Here is a 23,895-nt window from a genome sequence, read left to right as displayed (position 1 = left end):
GCCCTCAGAATCTCCAATATGCATGCGTTCCATGTGTCCTTCAACCATTTTAAAATCCAGGTGGGTGTTTCATAAAGCTGTTTGTAAGCTAAGAGCGACTTTAAGAACGACTGGTGTTCCTTTCTAAATGGTAAATGATATTCACCATTAAATGTTCATTGGTGATTATTTAGCACATAAGAAAGGATCTTAACTTACGAACAGCTTAATGAAACGGCCCCCAGTTTGTACAGTGTACATATTCTGTACGTAATCCATTTAAGTAACTATTTTCCTTTTATTCATAGGATAATTTGAGGAGAGGCAAAGGCTATCAAGAAGAAATGAATTATGCTCCAACTGGCAACCCTCTTATGCAGTCAAATCCAAGGTGAGTACCAAGTAGTATGTAAATTTTCATGCCTCTGCCCACCATAGGTAGTTGCTATAAGCATTACTGAACTTTTGATTCTTATATTCACAAGTCGACTGTAACAAACAGATGACGTAAGGAGCCCACTCTGAAGAAGTATGAAAACGCATCTCGGCTCATGTGTAAGAGATTTCTCGAACCAGTTCACTCTCGTTTTGCTGTTTTGACTGTAACAAGTCAACTATGCAAAATACACGAAGTGGATCCAATTGACTTTATAGAGTGTAGGTAGTTGAAATGTAAGTTGTCTAAAAGTAACACATGCTCTTGTCTTTGATTTCCTTATGTCAAAATTGTCACCCACAAAATCCATAAAAGAATCACAGTTTAGTCATGTATAAATAGTCTGTATTTATCCCCATGCCTCATCTACCATGCTTTGTAAATTTGTTGTAGTCCACTAGAGAATGTGCATATTAATTTCTCACTGTTATCTTTTGGGGTTGTCCCTGTGTCCGTCTATCTATCCAGGGGGGCTTGAACATTCCGACCCGACAAGCTTTAATATGAAAGGCAAACTTTTGTGTGTAAATCTTAATGTTTCCGCCCCACTGTATCTATCCCATTTTTTACTGATGAATTGTTTAAGGGAACAACTTAAAACTTGTGTCATTTATCCATATAGGAGTGGCAGTTATCTGATCAGGCGACCTGGGACACTCAGCAGGAGTTGCATTTAAATATAACCAAAAAAGAAAGAAAAGTGCATCTGATTGGCTAAAAATTTTCATTTCCCCACTAACCATTTGATTATTGTTTGGTACTTCTGCAGAGACTGGTCCAATCTCTTTAGTCCACCCATTGTGCTACCTAGTGAGAAGAAGCTTCAGAATGAACAGTCTCAACTCTCACCTGTCAATGAGTTTGGATCAGGTAAGCATCTCAATCACAACTGTCTTGCAATGGACCCATGATGCTAATTGGCCTTTTTAACCCCAATGTCACACACAAAGTTTGCATGCACATCATGCTCCTTGAACTTGATATCCCCCATTGGACACTAAAGCTATCCTCACTTCTGTCATAAAGATTTTCATAAAAATTTTCCCCACTCACATCACACCGTAAGTTGCCATTTTGAACTGTAATTATGTGCACGATTGGATCTAAGTCCTAATAATACTCAGGGAAAGCCCCAATTATTTTTGTGGAATAGCGCCATCTGGTATTTTGATTTCTTGATTTCAATATTATATATTGAACTGTAGAATATGATAGTGGTCCCAAGTCTGCGCACCTAACGTTTTGAGTTAAGAATTGATATGAATTTCTTTTTGTTTCACAAAATCTTTGATAATGTTCCTTATATTATTATGAGTAAGTGGGCCCAAATATCTCATAAAAATTTGAAAGACATACATGATTTTCTTTGAAAAAACCTCAGGCAGTCATTTTCAGTTTGAAACAAAAAAATGGTGCCCCCATGTCTGCTCACCCATTCACTTTGCACGCGAACCAGAGATTTTGATGAGAAAGGCTGCATTTAGAGGCCGTCACATGAAATGATCAAAATTCAGTATTTTTCCACCATTTTTAGTAAGATTTTTTAATTCATATTTGCGCTATGTATTGCATGTGAATAATTTGTGTTCATTGCGTATCTTTTTTTTTACTAGAATAGCACAGATACGCGTATGCGCAGACAAGGTAGACTGCGCAGACTTGGGGGAACTTGCCACATAAATAGCGCAGTGCTGACGCTTTAAAACAGACAATAGGAAGAGCACATACTACATGCTCCATGCATAATGGACATTCACCAAGTGCATGTATGTTATTTATACCCATTCCACAGTCAAGTGGTTAAAGTCAGTTATCATAAAGTATCAATCTTCTAAAATCCTGCCATTTGATTAACTAAGAGCAACTGATTGCAAATTTCAACTGATAATATGCAATAAAAAGATTAATTTGATATTAAAGGTCAAGTCCACCTCAGAAAAATGTTGATTTGAATCAATAGAGAAAAATCAGACAAGCACAATGCTGAAAATTTCATCAAAATCGGATGTGAAATAAGAAAGTTATGACATTTCAAAGTTTCTCTTATTTTTAACAAATAGTTATATGAATGAGCCAGTTACATCCAAATGAGAGAGTTGATGATGTCACTCACTATTTCTTTTGTCTTTTATTGTTTGAATTATACAATATTTCAATTTTTACGAATTTGACAATTAGGACCTCCTTGCCTAAAGCACAAAATGTTGAAATAATGGAATTCCACATGTTCAAGGAGGAATGAAACTTCATTTCACATGACAATGACAAGAAAATAAAAATATGTCATATAATAAAATACAAAAGAAATAGTGAGGGAGTGATGTCATCAGTTCCTCATTTGCATACTGACTGAGATGTGCATATAACTGTTTTATGAAATGAAGCGAAACTTTAAAATGCCATAAATTTCTTATTTTACATCCGATTTTGATGAAATTTTCAGTGTTATGCTTGTTGAATTTTTCTCTTTTTATTCAAATCAAGTTTTTGTGGGGTGGACTTGTCCTTTGATATCAATAGCCTAGCAGATCATTTCTACTGTATTTTATTAGAAACAATCAGCAATCAATTGTAAGTTTCCACTTTAATAACAATAATAATACATGAGGTTCGTATCGTGAACTTTCCATCTTGATTAGATGCTTGAGGCACCTCAGAGCAGAACAGCAAATTATTTACATATAATACATGTCTGAACAATAAGTCGATGTCTATCAAAAAGAACTTTAAGCAGGTATCTTTTCAGGTTGCCCTTGAAGGTGGTCACTGAAGTTTGGGTTTTCAAACACTGTGGAAGAGAATTCCACAGGTTAGGCCCTGCATGAGCAAAGGCCCATTCCCCGCATGATTTCTTAGCAACTGGAATTTCTAAGAGATTAGATTATTGCAATGCTTCATAAGAATACTAGAATTTGTAGTCACACATTTCATGAAACCAGCCCTTTTTTAAGTGAGAATGAGTTCAACTAGGTGTATAAAAAGACAAATTGTGAAGTTGCTGAAAAAAATCATTGTACATAATTTTGTACCTTTTTTAAGTGTTATTTTTTCCTATGTCAGATTAAAGCTGTCTTAGTTGGTGCATAAACAATTTTGAGAGAATTTGTTTGATATAAAGATTTTTGGAGCTTGCACCATTTAAAGTAATGATTGATTGCTCTGTGAAATTGTAAAGTAGAATCACTCTTAAAACCAAATGAATCTGAGCCTATTATCTGTTTCTTGCTGGGCAAGAGCTACACCGCCAGACCATTCATAGACCTTGCCACAGTCTTAATAACATAAAATAAAATGAACTTTGTAGCTCTCCTGAAAAAAAATAGGAAAATTATCCTTGCATCAATTGAAACCTCAATCATTGTAAAGATGATAGAGTTCTTGTTTTCCTTTTCTTTTAAACCACAATAATCTTTACTGACTAATCAACAATTTGAACAAATGCAATGCATGCTCCTTTGTCCCTATCACACAATGGTAAAGAGAACACATGATACACATTAACTCAATCATCATCCAATTTCCGGTGTCCATTTCATATTGCAGACCTCATTTTTCAATGCTGAAAAACAAAGAATAGGGAATGTGATTGTCATGTGCGCAACAAAGCATCCACAATTGAATCATGAAATTGGCAATGACAGCAAAACACTGATACATACTCTGGAATAGACATCAGAGTTTCCATGAGAAAGATATGTGTCGAGAAAGTGTTTAAAGTACCATCCTGGGATACTTATCGGAATGGTGTTTACATACTCTTCAAGGAGAATAATCAAGCGCAGTTAGATGCCAAGGGGAGCTATAACCATCTGCCGAAGAAAATCCCATTATCACTTGTTATCTACACGTGATGTGTAAATATGCTTTTCTATATGACGGGGAATGTGAACTGTGACTACGCCCAAGAGAAACAGGTTTCATGTGTGGAGTGATTAATGATTTAAGCATCCCCTACTGGAAAATGGTTCTCATGCCTCTTTGGAAATTTTTCCTATACCTCAAATTCATTTGTTTACAAGAAAGTTTCTGGTATTTTTCGTAAATATTATTTTCATGTTTGTTTGATTTGACTCATATGTAATTGTAAACAATGCCAACTTTGCTGGTATTTGATGTAATAATTTAAATACATAAAATTTCAATAAAGTATTTTGGCTCTGTCCCAGAAGTTCAGAACCTTACTTTCCTAAAGGGGCCCTGCTCCTGGACCATGCTCAGGGCTTTGGCTCCTGACCTTTATGCATTTTCAGACTAGGAAACCTAGTGGCATCCCTGAATATATAGTCATAAAAACTAACAAATGATTTTTGACCTAAAATTTGAGATACCCACAGCAACAATGTGACCTATAAACATGAATTTCATCTAAATTTCATTAATCATTATGCTGTATGAAATGATATTTGGTGATTTCAAGTACGGTGTTAAAATTTGGTGTTTGTTACGTGACAACACCAACACTAGCCACAACACCGTACTTGAAATCATGCTGGTGTCGGGATTGACATCGGAAAATATGATATATTTCTGGCAGTTTGTGTTGAGCTCTGGTGTTGAATGCCGTCTGCTGAACTGAGCATCACAGCTGGTGTTGACGATCTACGTGTAATTCTCCAATTTACCAACACCAACCTCCAGGGAATTTGAAAAATCATGAATTCATGTTCGGTGTTGGTGATTTGACGCCCACGAACATTTGGTGAACGAGATGAAATATCCCCGTGAAATTAGATTTTTACAGTTAAGATAAGTGCAAATCATTAAAGCCTTCAACAATTTAACGGACAATAATGTTTACGCTTTTGGATTCTTGAAGTGATTTTAGCCATTGCATTCTGTACGATGATATTGTACTGTAATTTCTACCCGATTTCACACTCGTCAAGAAGTTTTCGCCTAAAATTGAGATGATCGACAGGACAGCGCATAGGCATGACGTCATAGGGTATCGATAGCGCAATCGGTATCATACCTCTGAACCCAGCTCGGCGTAGGAGCTTGGTTTAGCAGCCTTTTCATGCTCTCAACACAAACACCTAATCACCCATTTAAGAATCATATTCAGTTTGTCTTAAAGGTCAAGTCCACCTCAGAAAAATGTTGATTCGAATCAATAGAGAAAAATCAGACAAGCACAATGCTGAAAATTTCATCAAAATTGGATGTAAAATAAGAAAGTTATGACATTTCAAAGTTTCGCTTATTTTTAACAAAATAGTTATATGAAAGAGCCAGTTACATCCAAATGAGAGAGTTGATGATGTCACTCACTCACTATTTCTTTTGTTTTTTTATTGTTTGAATTATACAACATTTAAATTTTTACGAATTTGACGATTAGGACCTCCTTGACTGAAGCACAAAATGTTAAGATAATGGAATTCCACGTGTTCAGGGAGGAATGAAACTTCATTTCATATGACAATGACGAGAAAATAGAAATATTTCATATAATAAAATACAAATGAAATAGTGAGTGAGTGATGTCATCAGTTCCTCATTTGCATATATCGTCCGAGATGTGCATATAACTGTTTTGTGAAATAAAGCGAAACTTTAAAATGCCATAACTTTCTTATTTTACATCCGATTTTGATGAAATTTTCAGTGTTAGTGTTATGCTTTTTGAATTTTTCTCTTTTTTATTCAAATCAAGTTTTTGTTGGGGTGGACTTGTCCTTTAAAGACAATATCTCATAAAAGCTTTGATGAATAAACTCCCATGAATCTGAAGGAAAGTCATGAAGCAAATACAATTTTAGAGGATATCTTTTATCATCATCTTGAGGTGCCTAAGGTGCATGGCTGTACATGGAAAGTCTGGGGTTGGGCACCTATGCCCATGAGCAAGGCATTCAATCTACATTGCTCTATTATCCTGCTTTCAAATAAATGGAATTGCTATATGCATTATTGAAGAAAAAAAATCTTGTAATAAGGATAACAAAGACAGAAAATTGGAAGAAAGGTAGAGGGTTGTTAGGTGGAAAGTGGATAGGGAAAACAGCAAAAGGGAAGGTTGGAAAAGGAAGCAGGGAATCAAAAATTAAAAGAACACTTGAAGGTTGCATACTTTTTTTTTGCAGTATTTCATACCTTGGGGCTAAGATTCCACAGGATACTGATCTGTTTAAAACCTCAATAGCATTACAGGTTTGAATCCTACCTACATCCATTGGATGAATGAAGCCTAATACATATCTATTACCTGTAGATGCTCTGTATAGAAGCCTTTATTTAGTCTTTATAGTCATTTGGTATACCATAAATTTTGTTAAATTTCAATTTAGTTCTTTACCCATTTGAACATATTGTAAATTTTCTAGTTGCCATTTCAGCTTTATGATTTTCCTTCATTCTGTGTAACGATCTTTTGATTTAGATTATTATTTGTTTGGTACCAATGTAGTATGAGACGGTCAGTAGAGGAACTGGAGATTACTGGAAAAAAGATGAAATAGCAATATGTTGAATATTGACCAAATAATTCAGACCAATTATTATAGTCTTAATGTAAAGCTGAAGAATTTGCAGCGGTTTTTCTTGTTGCCAATTTTCACAATAAATGTGCACAACAGATTTTACTCTCTGGTATATTTGTAGTATAAGAGAGCCATGAAATTGCAAAAATAACTCTTGAATTTCCACTCTTGAAGCAAAATTGTGAAACAGCATCATGAAGTTTGAAGTATATGGTGTATAGAGGATGAATACATGTATGAAAGTTTGCTTGTATGATCCACTTGGCCACACTTAGTCATCTACATATACCACAAGGAAAAAAAATGAAGAAGTTTGGGTGATTCAGCTTGCTTTTCACCTCCCAGGCACATATGAGGTCAAACACTTTGCTTCAAATTTACAAGTGAGACTTAAAGCTTATTCTTTTCTAGGTCACTTTCAACAATGTGGAAACAGAGACAGTCTGATTTAAACTTTTTTTAAATATTTATACATGATTTAAACTTTCTTTGTAAATCAACTTTGTCTTTTTTCAGTCTTTTTCAGCCATGAATTCAGAAATATAAGAGATTAATCCCCCTCCCCTCTTCACTCTAAAATAAACTTTTTATATCTGATTTTTTTTTTCTTTGTAAATTGAGACTTTCAAAGTAAAAGTAAAAGTTTTGTGAATTTTTAACATTATGACAAGCTTTGTGCAGGTTGTGAGTTATTTGTTATAATTACAGTATAGATTAATTGAAAATATCCAGGGTGTACCAACCACAAACATTTGTTTTCTGTGAGCTACGCCCCTTATCCCATTAATCTAAATAAGTTAAAGCATGTGATCTACAACAAAATTGATGTTTTTAACACAAATTATGGAATTTGAATTGGATGTTTTAAAGGAATATGCAAGACCACACTGTAAATTTCTCAGCAAGAGTTGTATGGTTGATATTTACCGAGCCCTCAGCAAATGAGAGATGACAGCTACTCCACATGGTCAAGTCATTTAGGGTTTTACTATTCCTCTAATACCTGCGTCATCCCTGGGACGTGATGCATCATAACAATCGCCAAAATTATCTCATACGTTATCGCCACTTGTGGGATTCCAATCTTTCCGGTCGCTCTTCCAGTTGTTTTACCTTTTCTTCTCTGGAATACAGGAAGAAATTAACTTCCCAATCAGGCACTGTCCTTCATTTACTATTTTTTTATAGAATTATTTAGTAATATATTTTTTTTTTTGTGCTATTGTAAGGGGAGGGGATTTGTAAACTAGATTTATCAAAGTTGAAGGATATACCGTATGAATTTTGATTTATGGACCTTGTGGAAGAATAGCCCTGTGATAAACATTTCATCCAGTAAAGTTGTCTAGTACCAGTACTGTCTGGTACTTCTACTACTGCTGCTTCTTCAGTTTATGTTTTCATTTTTTAGAATTGTGATTAATCATACATGTATGCAAATTTTCAGAGGTTTTTTCCCCCCTATTTGGGCCGTTTTATTCAGATGTTGGGATAGCTTGCATCAGCAAAAAATAAATAGATAAAAGAATTCAAAAGGCTTGGAAGAGATGGCTTGTGTCACTCGTCTGATCACCCTTGATGCTGTTACTGCGGCTTGGAAGATAACCTTATTGCGATAAACACAAGGAGGGAGGCTGTCAGTGATTTGCTTACCTCTATTCAATGGTCAGTGCCTTCTTGTATGGTGTCAAAAACTTGATTCTTGAATCTCAAATAGCTTTGAGCTTTCTCAAAAGACAGCTCAAATAATGAAGCAACCCCCCCCCAAAAAAAAAAAAAAAAAAAAAATCTGAACACTGAGATACCAAGGTATTATTTCCTATGATACCAGAAAATAATTGTGGCATGGTGCCTACATGTATGTCTTGTGTGCCTGCACAATTCAAATCAAATATATGCAACAACTCTAATCTTAACATTTACAAATCATGGACAGATAGAATAAAAAGTCTGAGTCAAAATGGTGAAATAATATAGAATTTTAGTCATTTTATGTTAAGACTGAAAAATCCCATTTCCATCCTCTGAATCAAGTGTAAAATTTATTGGTGTGCTGACATGGGGCACCATTGATATATTCATATATTTTGTTGAGAATTTCAGCACACTTATCATATTATAATTTTGTGGAATAACAAAGAAATTTAGGTCTTAGTGTTAAGTGCACAGACTTGGAGGCCCACTTCATATATATTAATTCACATAATGTGGTAGGAATGTACAGAACAAGAAAACATTAAATTTAATTGCAAAAGTATGAAATATGATATCTTAATCTAATTTATATTTCTCTGTGCTTTGTTGTAATAGTGAAGATGATCAAAGACTTTTAAGTGATGAGATTATTCATTTCAGTTGAGAAAGGTTCCTTAGTTTTAAAATAAATTATATTATTTACGTTCCCACACAAGATCTAAAGCAAGTATGTAGCAGGCTACTTAACAGGATATGCAACTTTGACAAAACAGTAAAATGACAGTTTTCTTCGTTGATATGTCATTAGCATAGCAAGTGCCAAGAAGCTATGAAATCTTTGTAAAAGGTGTTAGAATCATGCATCCTTTGGCAATGGGCCTGCTGTTTATCAAATCACTAACCTCTTAAACTATATCCTGACCTCCTCGGTATTATTTGCAAACTTTGCATCATTACCAAACGATAGCTATGTTCAGACACTCCCAAAGTGTTGTTATCAGGCCCCCCCCCCAATTTTTTTTTCATTTTTGGGGGCTATTTTGGACAACATTCTGCATAAATCTGCAACATTGGATGAACTTTAACACTGCAGTAAATGGGGGTTTCCGGGGCTCTTTTAGCATTTCGGGGGCAAAATCGCCCCGAGCGCCCATGTAATTTTTTCCCTGGTTGTAATTGTGAACATGACGGCTTCTTGTCCCACAACTCATAACCGTGTCACTAGTTTGCCATACCAAAACTGTGTAATCGTGTGATGGATTTGTGCGTCTGAATGTTTATGGATTAATTATTGAATAAAATACATACCCCCCCCCGTATGGTCATAAAAATAGGGTCTGAGCATTGTTTTACATTTAGAGTGTGCCTTGAAAGTATGGCAACTGCTGAATTGTATATAAACTGGTGTGGGCTTACCACATGTGTGGGTGAAATATCGAATTACCCATTTTTATCTGCCTCAAAACGTTTGCACCTATACAATTTTTGTTGTGACAGGTTGGGGTGTGTGCCTGACGCTTGATAATGTACATTAAAATTTTAGATATACTGTTTTTTAAGTGTCGGTATATACATGTATATATACACTGTATCTTGTCTGAACAGGCTAACATAGTTTGAAAAGATCCCCTGATTGCATTGAGCTTCCATTTAAACTTGATTTTTCTCTCATCGATTGATGCCCCGAGCTATATATGCTTTGGAGACAGTGACCTTTAATGGCATTTTCAGACTGAAGTGACCCTTATCAGATTAAAGGTCACTTGTTACAAGGTGTAAAGGTCATTGTATCAAGGTTTAATAATGGACCCTGTCAAGTGTAATTGCTGATGTATCTTGTATGCATTTGTCTGTTTTTCTTTGAACTTTCTTTGGATTTTCCTTGGAGGAGATATATTTTTTGGAGCATACCATTTAAAGTATTGGAAAACCTGTTTTAAAAGTTACAAGCTACTGTTAAAAGTTACAGAAATCCAACTATTTGAGTGACTTGGAACAAAATTCATTTGATTATGTTATATGTTATGGACCACAACTTATTCTGAAATGAGACCCGGGACTTGCAGCTACATGACATTTTGTGTGTGTGTGTGAATTAAAGACAAAAATTGAATACTTGTTAATTGTCATGTAATGTTGCAAGTATTAGAATATAGGTAAAAGGCAAGTATTAGTATGTAGGCAAGTATTAGAATATAGGTAAAAGGCTATCAAAAATATGATAAAAATAATAGATTTGAAATGTATGTTTGATAATACTGTAAAAGGGATAATATTCTGGATGATATTTCAGCTATATAATACAATGTTTTATAAAATAGATCTGAATCAAATTATTGGTTGAAGGTGTACTTGTGATTATGCATTCATTTTTTGCCAGACTCCAAATTTTAATCAGTCATGACTGGTCATAAGCAAATTCAGTTATGAGAGGGCATTTGTCCAGAGAATTGTCCCAACTTTGTGTGCATCATTGGTTTATAGTTCTGTAGAAAATTCTGCAGTGGAGGCTTATTGGGACCATACCATTTTCTGCAGGATTAATTCCTTGAATGCACCAAGTGCCTTTAGCACCTGGAGCTACCACCAGGGTTATAGTCCATCAGTGAATAGGCAACAAGATAATTGGCACCTCATAAATGATATTACTATTAACGGGGGTGATGGTAAATATGCACTAAGGTCCTCGCAGTATGTTATAATGATGTAACAATCATCCAGTATCCAGCAGGGTAATCATAGAATTGAGAGGTTGCGAGAAATGAGGTGATAATAAATAATAATAATAGCGGTATTTATAAAGCGCCTTTTGCCTGAGGATACAAAGCGCTGCTATTATTACCCCGGCTTTAGCTCGAGCTGCCATCACCAGCGCTCAGTGCATGCAAGGAATTAATCCTGCCGGGTACCCATTCACCTCACCTGGGTCGAGTGCAGCACATTGCGGATAAATTTCTTGCTGAAGGAAAACACGCCATGGTTAGGATTCGAACACATGACCCTCTGTTTGAAAGGCGAGAGTCAGAACCACTAGACCACGACGCACCCACAGGTGATGCGAGGATGGAGGGTAGACATCTCACGAATGCGCACAGCAATACTTTTTGCCAAATAAGCTCATCAAAAAGAAGTTGCATCATGAATATAAAAGTCCACATAGAGTGAGATATACAGGTACACATCCCATCTATTCACCTAGAAATAAATTTTCCTTGTTATGTTTGATGCAGGGGTGCTGAATGATGGTGGTCGACACAAGTCAACAAGCAGTGATGTCAGAGGAGGAGGAGGGGATACTGACGGAGAAGAAGAGCTTGATCTACTCTATGATCCTTGCCTTAATTGCTATTTTGACCCAAGGACTGGCAAGTATTACGAATTAGCATAAAGGTACTTTTTAATAATCGTTTCATATTATATAAAGGATTATTTTGAGTATGTTGTATTCATGTCATGATGTCATGTATGTTTGCAGACTTAATAAGGATTCAACTGCCGGCAGCTGAGCTATATGCAGCTTTTTTTTACAGTCACAGGATTTTGGAGAATTTGAACCCCCAATTTCTCAACACATGCACATAGTTGATCAGTAATCTTTCTTGTGTAACTTTTTACAAAATTATTGAATCACTGTTAATATTTATTTTGTATCACAATCAGATATTTGATTAAGGTACAGTCCTCAGTTTTCCAAGGTATGGGAAACAAAAGTAAAATCCCAGAATTCAAAGAAATTTACAGAAAACATTGTTGACTATGAAATTTGAATCAGAAATTCACAATGAAAATCCTGAAAATCAAAGTCAAATCCTATAAAAAAGAAAATTCTGCATCCTTATAAAATCTGCCAATGTGCTATTAAGAGTATTTATTTGTTCCCAAAGCTTTGCATGTTGGAACTATGATTGAAAATTGATTTCAAAGATTGTCACTATTTATCGCATTATCATATATGTTTTGTACATGTCACCAAAGAATATAGAATTTGATTTTCAAAACGAGGAAGAATGCAGAATTGCTCTTTCGAAAATGGAAAACCTGGGACATAAGGTTAGGGTGGAGGGACCGAATCAACCTCATAAATATTTAAGCGAAGCTTTATCTATGCAGAATTTATAACTAATTAAAATTTTATATGAATGCAACCATGAATTGATAAGGTCAGTCTGTATCAAGTTTGTATTGTATTGCTTTTTAATACCCAGCATAATGTATGGTTTACTACAGTCTACACAGAGTTTGTATTTTGAGATCTTGTAAATTTGGGTTATAAAAGAAAAAAACTTCTATAATGCAAAAGTTCAGCACTATGTATGTTGGTGTAAGTTCATTCTATGTGCCAAATTTTATGACTTTTGTTTGAGTCATGATCACGGTTTTTAGATTTTTTTATGCAGAAAAGATTTAAATTAAGATGCTTTCTGAGATTTTCATCATCTGCAAATAAGACATTTTTGCCTTTATTCTTAGCTTTTTGAAATGTTTCCATTCCACTTTGTTCTGAAAAAAATTTATATAACAGGCATTTTGAAAATGTAATGTATCGTTTTCATGCTTTTCTTTGTGTGTGACTTCATTGTGATTTTCAAGGAACTCTTTGTAAAAAGATTATTAAAGACTAAAAGATATTCATTCTAAACTTCTTTCTTATTTATAGAATTGATTACTAACAAGAAAGTGTGTGATTGTTTCATTATAGCATTGCCTTCAGAATTCATTGAAATAAAATACTGTTTGATATGATGGCAATAACAAAAGATTGATTTTCATATCTACAATATTAGGACTATTTTTAAACATTGTATGTGCGTGCATCAAATTCATGCCTCATTACCTTGGGATTACATGTTTGTTTGCACTTTGACATGATAGAGTTATTTTATGACTCTTCAACTTTTGTCTTTTGTTATGTTTGGTAGTTTGTGTGAGGAGGTATGGAAGCCACAGTCTTAGATACTTTCATTATATTCATACATATTATCCATTTAATGATCATAAGAATGTGTCTTTCCTGTGTAATAACTTGATTGAATTGATTTAAATGGTCTATTTAATTAAAAAAAGGTTAATACCTTCTGTATGAATAAATGAACCTCGCATTTAGCCTAGGGATATGTTGATTAAAGACCATATCAGAACCAGAAACAAACTTTACATCAGTGGAAAGCTTTATAGGGAGGTAGAGTACTGCAATGCAAATTTTAATTAATTGTCAGTATCTGCTTATGAAAGGTAAATGCTAGTTTTGGTAACAATATCAAAATGAGTTCGTACAGAATCCAATGAAATTACCACCAAAGTGTCTGTTTGTATAAATAAAACGCATGTGCCAAAGGATTCTGGAAGAAATTGTGTAATTGCTGAGAAATCAGCAAATAAGCACAGGATTCGGGTAGAGCGTCAGGCCCGGACTTGACTATGTCGGACTTGACCATGTGGGACAATTATACATTGTCCCACGTGCGCTTATCTGTGTTCGGGATCTTCGGTGTGAACATTTTTCAGCATAGATTTCAAGATTTCACAAAGTTCAGTTAATGAAACTGTACCAGATCTAGATCCTCGATGATATACTGACAATTAAGCCTTGTTTTACAGACTTTCTCATGAAATCAGTGTTTACTGCAACTACTGGAATTTCTCTTTAAAGACAAGTATTTTGCTTTGAAAACGCTCGCGATTCTGCAATCTACAAAACAAAGTTGTGTTGCACTCCCTACCAGCCTTACAAATGTACTCAACTGTTAAGAAGTGAAAATACAAAGCTTTCCATTTAATTTTCTTGACTTCTAACAAGGCGTTTAATTAAATAAACGTAGTCAGTGAGCTAACAATCATCAATGGCATTTTCTTTCCTTACCAGGAAGTTGAATTCAAAATATTTAAGTGAACATTGTCACTGTTTATAAATTCAGCTGATCATAGTGGTATGTACCTGTTGTATCCCAAAATCTGGCCCATGGGCACGTAACACAAAGCTTAGCAATGATCGTAGAACATTTTTCTACCATTGATTCCATTGACTACAATGTACAATCAATTGTAAAAATCAAGTGTACGATTAATGGCTAAACTTTGTTTGACAGGCCCCAGATTTACAAGCATAATTGGTCTCCATTCTCCAGGAATGGAACTACAGGGAGTGTAATTCATCATTCAAATATACATGTATTGTGTGCAAAACTTCACTTCGATCTCGTGAAACACGGATTATAATGTACCACATAAAATTATTATTCATTCACTTTACTGTGAAATTTTTTGCTGAAAACTTTTCTTTAAAAATACTGTAGTATCAGTATCTTAACTTTTCCATATTCCAGTATGTATTCAGCTCTCACAGAAAGCCCTTAAGGAGGGGAAGACATTTTTTCCCACTTGTGTTAACATCAAGGCTGCATATGTAAAGTGAGCATGTGTCATAATGTACTCGTACATGCATGCCACTCGAACTAATAATAATAATAATAATTGGCATTTATATAGTGCTTTATCAATCTACGACTGTTCAAAGCGCTTCACAATTATTATTACATCACTCCTTTATGAAGTTTTGAGGTGGGTAGAACTTTTATTCTTTAACAAAATTGGTAAAATTTTTGGGGCTAGAAGAGGTGTTTTTGAATAAGTTTAGTTCAAACAGGGTTAATTAAAAAGCAATACTAATTTATAGATGCATTTAGATGAAATACATGTTTCTCTCCACAATCTCCCTATTAATATTTCATTATGTAGTCTCACTAGTTTCTTGTCTGATAACTAGCTTTCCCTTCAGCCTTTGAAAGATGAGCATTAATGACATTTTAATTTCTAGTAAAACATTTCAAAACACGCATTTTGCCTTAAAAACGTGCCCAAATGATAGAATTTTATAGATTGTGTAGTCTCTGCAGTATGTTCATTATCATTACTCAAAATTTGAAATTATATTTTGGCATTTCAAGAAGTTTTCTGGCTGATGTGTCTTAGCTTTTTTACATTAATGTGCAGTGTGTATGTTGTGGTTTGATTCTTAAAGGTTTATTTGTAAATACAAGAAAATACTATTTATCCTGCATAGGTCAAGTCATTTAGCTACGCCTACAGATGTATGTGCACATTCCACTACCTACCTACCGTCCATTTTATCTGTGCGTAGTGGCTGTACAACTTTCAAGTACTTATTTGGTATGAATGAACCCAAGTGTCTGTCTTGTGGTAGTATTTCACATTAGCTAAATATACTGAGTTGAAAATCATTTTTGGTTGTTGCTGTTATTTTGGTTGATTCAATACATGTTACTAGACTATTTCACTGCATCATTATTTATTTATCTTGCAGTATGCTATATTGTAATATGCTCAATTGTTTAAAACTTGTTTAAGCTTTTTGCACTTGCTATTGAAAATTACATAAAATATATAATTATTGGGGGTATAATTGTTGATGTTATATATTTCAAATGTGATTTTCACCCTTTTTTGATCAGCTGGCCTGAGTAAAAATAAATATCTCTGTATGAATATTGATATGTATATATACTTGTTGCTTGACTATGCTAAAACATGATCGATATATGATTAGCGTTTTACTGTACTTAAACTTTGTCTTTCTGTTGAGTCTCTGAAATTAATATTCAATGTTCTCCAGCCCATGCTCGCCTATAGAGAGGGCCTATATATTTAAGTCTGTAAGCACAAGTAACATGTATGTGAAGGGGCTGTCACACCGTAGGGGCATTTCACAAAACAAATAATCAGTGATCTTCACCAATTATTGTTATAAGCTACTGAAATCTTTGCATCTGACTAGCCTTGAGCAAATTGGTGAAAGTAAGTAACTAATTGACTCTCCTTGTCCGGGATATAATTTAGAGTATGCCAGTGTAAATACCCGGTATGGCTAGCTATTATATCAATTAATTCTCTATCTTGATATCAATTATTAATTTCATGATTTGGTTTTCCACTATTTTATGTCAAAAATCACTTTGTGTTTAACAAAACACAGTTTTAGGTTTGAAGAAGTATACACTATAGGGTTAACTGTTAAATCTGCTTTGATAAAGAGCCTTCACCAGTAAGAACAGCAATTAGTTCTTATGGTGTAAAGAATTCTAAATAAAAAAAATTGAAGGATTCTTCACACCATCAAGAATACAATAGGTTGTATAAATAACTTTAACAGGTTCCTTGATGAGCTCAAAAGGGTTATAAAGAACTGACATTTTCTTCTTCTTTGGAGAACCTCAACACCACAATGGTTGTTCATAAGATTTCAGTCATATAAATGCTTTTGTTTTTAACTGCATTTATTTTTCATATACATTGTAGGCCTCCTCCCGTTTCTCCAGTGTAAGTCAGTCTAAATGTGAAAATCAGTAGAGACATATTTGTTTGGTGTTAACTGTAATAAAAACAAATCTCATTGTTATAGTTTACGGTATGAGATGAAATCTGTGACATAAGATACTACTCTCATTATAAAAGGAAAGGAAAAAGTGTAGAAGAGCATCGAATTGCAAAGTTACTTGTTAATCTCCTTTAACTACAACATACGTGGTATTTTTAGGACAATGCAACTTTGATTGTGAATCATTTGCCAATGTCATAACCTGTATTCTCAGTTGACTTCAGTTGTTTTGAGACCTATGCCTCTTTGATATATGGAAAGTTTTCCCAAAGTCAGTAATCATTTACCCCCATAGAGAGCATTATTGTATCTATTTCAAACCAGCAGGGGAGATCATATCATCCAATAATTCATGGGTCAACTCATGTTTCATTGTCATGGTAACTGATAACTTTGCCATTAAGTTATATTGTCATCCAGTCTTGGAAGAGGAGGACTTGAATTAGAGTTTCAATTTTCTCTTCTTCTTTTGGGATAGGAATGGTGCTCAGTAAAGGATAATGAAGACTTCACCTAACCTTAATTTGACAAGTGCATGCAAATGAATTCAAATAATTCATGACATAAAAAGTTTCACATGTTAGTCCCATACGTTTATCGTGATTCATGGTAGCTTGTACAAATGAGGAAATCATCATAGGTAAACTACGCTAGTGAAGATTTGGAAGATGATAAAGATATATTGTTTATGAGATGCAAGTGTCGAAGAGTCCAATCCTAGAAAGACACACTCTCCCAGATCTGGGACAAGCATATGCCTGGTCACGAGAGGCATCCTGGTTTTGAGGAAATCGCTTTGAAAGAGAATCCAGAATATGGTTCTTTTTGTATGAAGAATGTGTAATGAATCACACAAAATTTGTCAACCTCTTAAAACAAAAAAGATACCAGAATGCTTCAAATTTGAATTTGTAAATGTTTTTCTTCAAATTTGTTCTATGCCGATGCGTAATGATGGTATATAAAATGGAGTTTGAATTAGCAGGGTATTTGTGATGGTCTTTATACAATATATTAAAAGAACAACTGGTTAAATACGAGTAGGCCTATTTGAAATGAGTTAACGTATTACATGTAAGTAAATAATATTTTAAGAATCTAATTTTTTCTTGAATTTTCAGATAAAATCATAAAACTTTGTGTCTTTTTTAACCAGATATTGAAATAGAAATAACAGGAAACTAAAGAAAAATAACCACACAGATGTCCTTGTCCCGTTTAAAACCGTCAGATTTAAAATGAACCAAGGTGGATTTTTCTACTATCAAAATTACTGATCTATATATCACATATTTCACATATCATGAATGTACTATGGGTGTGTGCGAGTTAGTTCATTTTTACAATTGCTCTGTTAGCTTTGAAGATTATTGATACTTCAGAGGTCTTTTTTTTGTTTTATTATATTCATTACCATGGTTTCAGTGCTGCTGTTTTATTTTTTTACTGTTCTCTTATATAATGATAATAATATTCTACTTTATATAATGTGCTTTAATCATATCAATGTCTCTATAAAGCGCTTTGTGGATTACCCCGATCATCAGATCCTTCGATTGATTCATGTAGACCTAGTCCTTTTTGATGTGTAACCAATTTGGACCAATTAATTCTAACATTAGACCCAGGCCAGAGCTAATGCTAACCAGTTCCTGGATAGGCTTCTATCCTACTTCAGTTTATAAGAGGTCTTGAAAGGACATATTGAAAACTATTTGGAGCTGTTTGCAGATGTTTTTTCTCATTGAAATGATACTTTATCACAAGATAACGAATAATTTCACCAGTCGTTTATCTACAATACTCATGAATATTCATAAGAGGGATGTAGCAAAAATTGTACTTAGATGTATATTCCATTTTTCTCTTTAAATAACAATGGTAATTTGATGCTTGATTTGTCCCCTCGCCCAATGATAAAAGAAAAGATATGTAAGATATGAATAAATATCTAAGCTTGTACTTTTTATAGGATACCCCCAAGCAGTAGAATTCATGTTTTCTTTGAAGTTCTTGATAGCTTGTTTTCTATTTTGATATCAGTTCCATGAATATGAGTATTTGACAATTTGGTGAACCTATTTTTGAGGGAGTTGAGGATATGACTTTTGTATGATTAATGGTCAGGGATCAGAGGTCCCATATTATATGGAAGAGTTACAACCTCATATTCTGTATTTATAGTAATATGATCTTTTTTTACCTCTTGGATCCATATTATGGTTCAAAAGTAGAAATATGGAGAGAAAAGTGAGGTAAAGAAAGGGGGAATTTGATCATCTTGATGATACAACCAAGTACATGCTTTTGTGATATATTTTTCTTGAACTACCAGCCATACATCCTCTACCCTTAGTCTGTAGGATACATTTTTACCACCAATTGGTCATCGATTTTTTTTTTCTTGTTGAACTTTTTTTAGGATGAATATGATTAGTAAAGCATATTATTAAGTCAACAATTACCGCAACTGTATTTTTGCCATTAACCTGATAAAATCTTTGCAAGTATTTGGAAGTGCTTAATAACTTAATATGAAATATTTGGTTTAATAATGCATTTGTTTGTTTCTAATCCTGCCAAGCATAATGTGTAAAAAGCATTGTTATTCATGATATGAAAAGTCATTCATTTTAAGTACTATTTAAAATGCTAACTTAAATTGTGTGTGGTACTATTTTGAAGTGATTCTTGTAATGCCGATGATTTTTTGTATAAATGAAATGTAATATATATATTTACCTTATAAATAATATTTTGCACTACTTAAAACCATGCCACACTATGTATGATAAAGATATCTCACCCATTCTGTGAATTTCATGTAAATAAATGCATATTAAATGATGATGGATGATGAAAATGAAAATAATGTAAGAGAATTTTCATTTCTTGTGTGGAATGTTTTATAGTTATCAAGCGTTCAAGTTTGTCTTCTCAGGGTTTTTTATGTAGTCCTACAACTTTTTTATCTATATTTTTTCACATAGATTTTATTAATAAAATTTGTCTCACACTCTGAAAAAGGTTGGGCAAAAAGGCAAATTTCTTAACCATCACTGGGCAACATACTGTCCACACAACTACTGGTTAAAATATGTCCAAATTTGGTAATAAAACTAATAATTGGGTAATAAAATTGTAATGTATTTTTTTTTACCAACATACATTACCCAACACAGTGGAGAGTATGTTGCCCAACATTTGAAGTATGCAGTGATCACACTTGCATGACCCTATGCAAATCAATCTTACCTCCTGGAGAACTGCTATATCTCCTCATTATGTTGTATTGTTGTCTTCATTATTTTCATTTTTGGTATTATTTATATTATTATTATTATTAATATTATTATTACTATTATCAATATCATTATCATCATCATCATAATGAGTGTTATATATTTATTTTATTTCTATCAGTTTATTTCAACAGTGTAGCTCCTCAGTGATAAAATGCTATCACTATCATGAGGGCCCTGCATTATAAACAATATGTGTGTATATCATAATCATTATTATCATTACTATTACAAATAGCCACAGATAAATGTATTTTTCTATTCATTCATTACTTTATGGGGAAAATAATATGTGATAGTCATGAAGGTGCTTATGATGTGGCAATTTTTTTTTTTTGGTCAGAGTGTATTTAATATCTTTGATATTTTTGCCGCCGCTTTAAATTTCTGCATGATTTGTGCACCCTGACATGTTAGTGCCCATGATCAGTGTTGTAGTCAAGGCTCAAACCTCCAAGGCTAAGGCCAAGGCCAAGGCTTTAATACCCAAGGCCAAGGCTTCAATAACCAAGGCTGAGGCCAAGGCATGGAAACCCAAGGCCAAGGCCAAGGCCTGAAAACCTCAAGGCCAAGGCCAAGGCATTTCAATTGTACAATATATGGGAAAAAAAGACAACAATGCTTAGGCGGCATACATGACACACAGGACCAAATGTATAAAAGGTGTGAGCGAGCAAAAATTTTTACCCTTGTACATTTAAAAACGAAAATAATTTTATGATAGATCATGTAGATTTAGACATCAAATTAAAATAAACATATATAGTTACATTTGTACAATTCATTATTGTTCTAGGCGATTCACATTGCAATAATTATTATTACCAAGGTGATCTGATCATGGCATGCCCATTCTCAACATGTCTTTCTCCTCTACCTGGGACAGGGGAGGCAGAATGTATTTTTTTGGGGGGGAGGTCAAAGCCAAAATGCACTTACAGTATAAGTCAAAATGAGAATTTTGGTGCAGTTCAGCAAAGCTTTTTTAAGTGATTTCTAATTGATAAGACAGATGTTTTGATTTAGGCTTTAATTTCCCGCTATAGAAAGCATAGCGAGCAAGTGGTTTGAAAAAAAAATCAATTTTGAAGTTGTAAAACTCGATTTTGGTCAATTTAATGGTGCCAATCACTGTTAAAAGGGCATCCTTGCGAGATGTTGTAATAAGAATGAAATTTAAATATTTTGAGCTGTTTTTGTAATCATGAAAAAGGTGTGCATCTTACTAAACAAATTAACGCGAGCACAAAACACAAGCAGAAATTTTTAGTGACCAGAAAAGGAAGCTGTTCTGGACTGCATTTAGTGACTCATAAATAGGATACATAACTCACCAATCAAAAAAATGCGAGCGTAAAGCGCGAGCCTCAAAAATTTGTATTATTCCGATCTAAAAACTAGACGTTCTAAGCATTTTTTGTGTAAATTGAATGCGAACCTTACTTAACAATAATTTATGCAAGCACAATCCAAAATTTGTTGATTTTGAAACCTAAAATTTTGCTCTGTATGCCATGCTTGGCCCCTCAAAATTTTTGGCTCATCATGCCATTGATACCATAGCCCATTTGGAAATGACGAAATTGAAGTTTGTGTTCAAGTTTACCGAATCTTTTCAGAATATCATTAAGACTTAAAACATTCTTGTTGGTCAAAGAAAATAATAGAAGGAAAACCTAATGGATAGAAATCAACCTTGTTATCATTCTTTAGAGTAAGCTATTTTTAGAGTATGAAATTGTTGTCAAAATTGTAGTCAGATCTGTCAGAATTATTCCTGTCATAAAATCACTATAATCAGTGCGTACCGTGGGTCACGGCATTGGGGGGCACCAGCAAAAACTTGGAATTGCCTAGTGAGCGCGCAAAGCGCTCCCAGTTGCCAGGTATTCTGAACTAATAGAGATTTTTATAAGGACAGTGCCAATAAACGGACATGTATCTCACTAGTCAAATAATGCGAGCGCGAAGCGCGAGCTAAAATTTTTGATATTCAAACCTAAAAAGGGACATTACAATCAATCTTTTGTAATCATGAATAGTACCTGTCTCGTTAAATAATGCGAGCGCGAAGCGCGAACTGAAATTTTTGTAGATATTGACCCCAAACAGGAAGATTTTAAGGACTATATTTTAGGAATCTTTTATCTATTAAGATTATACACATCTCACCATAGTCATCTAATGGGAGTGCCAATAAGCGCTTGCTGATTTTGTTAGAATTACATCTAAACATGCACATAAAGCACTTGTAATCATGATTAACAATTAACATACCCATCTCACTAATCAAATTTTGCGAGCGTGAAGCGCGAGCTGAAAATTTAGGAAATTCAGACCTGAAGAGGGGCATTTAAGGCTTTTGTAGGAATTCAAGAAGGACTTACATAGTTCACTAACCAAATGATGCAGCGCGAAGCGCGAGCTGAAAATTTTTGATATTCAGATCAGAAAACAGAAAAAGGAACAATTTAAGGACTCATTCTAGGAATTGATGGAGAGCAGACATCTTTCACCAATCCACTACTTCGAACGTAAGCACGGACAGGAAATGTTTTATATTAAGACCTTAAAATGGGACAATCACTTACAGTATTCGTGAAAAAGAAGCATACTTTTGTACATGTAAAAGAATAACTCGAAGTGCGAGGAAATATATTTGGTAGTTTGGTGTATATTGACTTGAAACGGGGGTTTTTAGTATAACAGGATTATATATCTCGGTAAACAGACAATGGGAGCACCAGGAACAATGAAGACATATGCCCTGAGCAAATTATGTTTCATTTATATAAAAAAAATGTTTCTTATGTAATGTAACATAACATAATTATAACATTATAATGAACATTGTCTTCTTTCCCACTACGTTTCTCTTCCTTTCTCCCTCTTTCCTCCTTTTTTAGTCAGCCGATGGGGGGGGGGCACGTGCCCCCATGCCCCCCTGTAGTTACGCCACTGACTATAATCCTAATCGTATTATTATCATTATTATTGATATTGTCATTATCCTTATTAGTCATGATTACGTCATATTACCAATAAATAATATTAATTTTCATCACTTCTCTTTGTTACATAATTATGTGATGATAATTGCAATTGATGGCACTGCTAAGTACACATACTGCTTCTGCTGCTGCTGACTGGTAGTATTTAGTGTCATTAGATGTACAGAACAATTGAAACATTTATAATTACTTGTATAAAACAAATGAAAAGTACAAAATACAAAATGCCTTGAAAAAGCCTTGAAAATGCCTTGAAATTTCAAGGCTCAAAATCCTCAAGGCCAAGGCCAAGGCCTCTCAAGGCCAAGGCCTGAATGTTCAAGGCCAAGGCTTTGAAAAATAGGCCTTAAGGCGCCTTAAGCCAAGGCCGAGCATCAAGGCACCCTTACATGATGTTAGTGCCCATTGATAGATATCATTTCTCTTTAGTTTTATCATCTGTTTTTATCTGTAAATTCACCAATATAAAGTATAAACATTCTCTGATTCTGTGTTCATACACAGCATACGAGATAACACGTGCATTAACCAAAGGTCGAACTTATCTAGGTTCTCTTTGGCACTCGGTCTTCTGAAGATAAATGGTGAGATAGTTATA

General features: G+C 34.1%; 1 protein-coding gene across 1 annotated transcript in view; it reads left to right on the top strand.

Annotated features, from left to right (window-relative positions):
- Positions 1–13,764, top strand: part of LOC121411325 (protein CFAP20DC-like) — a 36,965-nt gene extending 23,201 nt beyond the window's left edge. Inside the window, exons 18-20 of the mRNA XM_041603991.1 lie at positions 288–370; positions 1,185–1,285; positions 11,823–13,764. Coding sequence (XP_041459925.1) covers positions 288–370; positions 1,185–1,285; positions 11,823–11,980 — 342 coding nt within the window. The 3' untranslated portion in view covers positions 11,981–13,764. The remainder of the gene's footprint in view (positions 1–287; positions 371–1,184; positions 1,286–11,822) is intronic.
- The last annotated feature ends 10,131 nt before the right edge of the window (positions 13,765–23,895 follow it).

Source organism: Lytechinus variegatus, chromosome 3 (genome assembly GCF_018143015.1).
Source record: "Lytechinus variegatus isolate NC3 chromosome 3, Lvar_3.0, whole genome shotgun sequence".
Taxonomy (NCBI): Eukaryota; Metazoa; Echinodermata; class Echinoidea; order Temnopleuroida; family Toxopneustidae; genus Lytechinus; species Lytechinus variegatus.
This window is presented reverse-complemented; position numbering and strand designations above follow the sequence as displayed.